Source organism: Mus caroli, chromosome 17, assembly GCF_900094665.2.
Source record: "Mus caroli chromosome 17, CAROLI_EIJ_v1.1, whole genome shotgun sequence".
In the NCBI taxonomy this organism is placed as follows: Eukaryota; Metazoa; Chordata; class Mammalia; order Rodentia; family Muridae; genus Mus; species Mus caroli.
The window spans coordinates 22,764,024-22,765,745 of record NC_034586.1 but is presented as its reverse complement, the minus strand read 5'-3'; the positions used below and the strand labels follow the sequence as shown (position 1 = coordinate 22,765,745).

Below are 1,722 nucleotides of genomic sequence, written 5' to 3'. Positions count from 1 at the left end.
CTCACAGCCCATCCTCCGTCCCTGCTGAGCTTCTGCCCGCTCCCCCAGCTCAGTTCCTACTTGCCTCTTTCTCACAGGAAACAGGGACATAGCGGGCATTGGTGACAGTAAGCTCCTCACTCCCTGGGCTTGCGCGACGGATCTCACACTCGCCCCCTTGTCCCTTGCGGGGCCCAGTAGCTAGCAGGTCTCGAACGGTCTCATTGTAGATCTCTACGTAACTCGCCACAAAACTGTATGTCCAGCCCTGGCCGCTCATCTCCTGGGCCACAGAGAACAGATGCCGCATGGCCCGAGGGATCAGCCCTTCCAATTGGGGGTCTCCCCTAGGCCCTCCTTCCATAGTGAAGGTCTTGCCACTGCCTGTCTGTCCATAGGCAAAAATGCACACAGGGTAGCCATCCAGTGCTGACTGGACAAGCATGGCGATCTCTTCAAACACTTCCTCCTGCTTGCTTCCCGGCGGGAACACCCGATCAAAGGAGAAATCATGGCGGAGAGTGGGTGCTGGGGCCCCAGTCAGGGTGGAGCGCCGATCATCAGATCGTGAGAGGCTAAGGCCAGTCGGGGGATCAGAGGGTCCAGCAGGGCCAGGAGGAAACACAAGGAAGCCAGGAGATGGAGTGGATTCCCCTGTGAGGACAGGGCGCACACGGCAGAACACCCGGATATTGCCCTTCAGTTCCTGCAGCTGGTTGTGGAGTCGCCGCCGCTCCATCTCTAACTCATAGAGCCGGTCTCCTTGCTCAGCCAGCAAGGTCACCTGGGCTTCAGTCTTCTGCCGAAGACACACCACCTCTTCTTGGCTGCTTGACAGAGCTGCTTCTGTGACCTGAAACCTCCTCTGTTCAGAGCAGAGAGACAGAGGGTGGGATGCAAACGGTTAGAGCAAGTCTTGTGCCAAGATGGGGCACATGGACTTCGCAGTCTGGGAAAGAAAGAGGTAAGAAAATAGGGGGCGGGGCGGGTGTGTGTGTCCCACGGACTTCAGAGATCTCACAGTGATCTTACACTTGATGTAAAAGCAGAAGGACCTAAGTAAAAATTCCTAGCACCCATGATTTTAAAAAGAAAAAGAAGCTAGGCCTAGCTATGTGTACTTGTAATCCCAGAGCTGAGGATCAGAGGCGGGAAGATCCCGGGACCTGGCTGGCCCAGGCAGAGGAGTGAGCTTCGGTAATCCCCAGCCCGGCTGCCAGGAGAGAAAGAGAGGAAAACAAAGTCCCAGCGCTAGGAGGAGTGGGAAGGGGCCATCTAGGAAGTGCTCTCAGAGCAACACTAAGACACAGGAGTGAGCTAGGTAAGGCGGGCATGCTCTTCCCAAGTGCCTGAGAGGCAGCCAAGCCACACCACACAGCCTCCTGGTGCTCAGCAGAGCTCACACACATGGGAAGAGGGAGGGAGACAGGAGCCATGAGGCGAGCGAGTGAGGAATGAGGGGCAAGGGCAGCAGTGTGAGAAGCTGCTCAGGCCCAGTGGACTCTGCTGCAGAGAGAGGAGCACAGGCCCTCTGAAGCTTCAGGGGAGCCCGAGGGAGGGAGCGAGCGTGGCCCCTGCTAGGGAGGGTCACCTGTGAGGCTGGCCTTACCTCCTGCTCCTCCAGCTGGGTGCTCAGTGTGCTCCGCTCCTCCTGCAACTGCAGCCGCTCTCTCTGAAGATCCTGAAGCAGCCTTTCCCTGGTACCCAGACTTTCCTCCAGCTCCAAGACACGGGCACTCAGCG

At 57.9% G+C, this 1,722-nt stretch overlaps 1 protein-coding gene across 1 annotated transcript in view; it reads right to left on the bottom strand.

Annotated features, from left to right (window-relative positions):
- The window catches only part of Kifc1 (kinesin family member C1), a 15,749-nt gene that overhangs the window by 7,759 nt on the left and 6,268 nt on the right, over positions 1-1,722 (bottom strand). Inside the window, exons 6-7 of the mRNA XM_029471407.1 lie at positions 1,589-1,715; positions 65-844 (exon numbers count right to left, since the gene is read on the bottom strand). Coding sequence (XP_029327267.1) covers positions 65-844; positions 1,589-1,715 — 907 coding nt within the window. The remainder of the gene's footprint in view (positions 1-64; positions 845-1,588; positions 1,716-1,722) is intronic.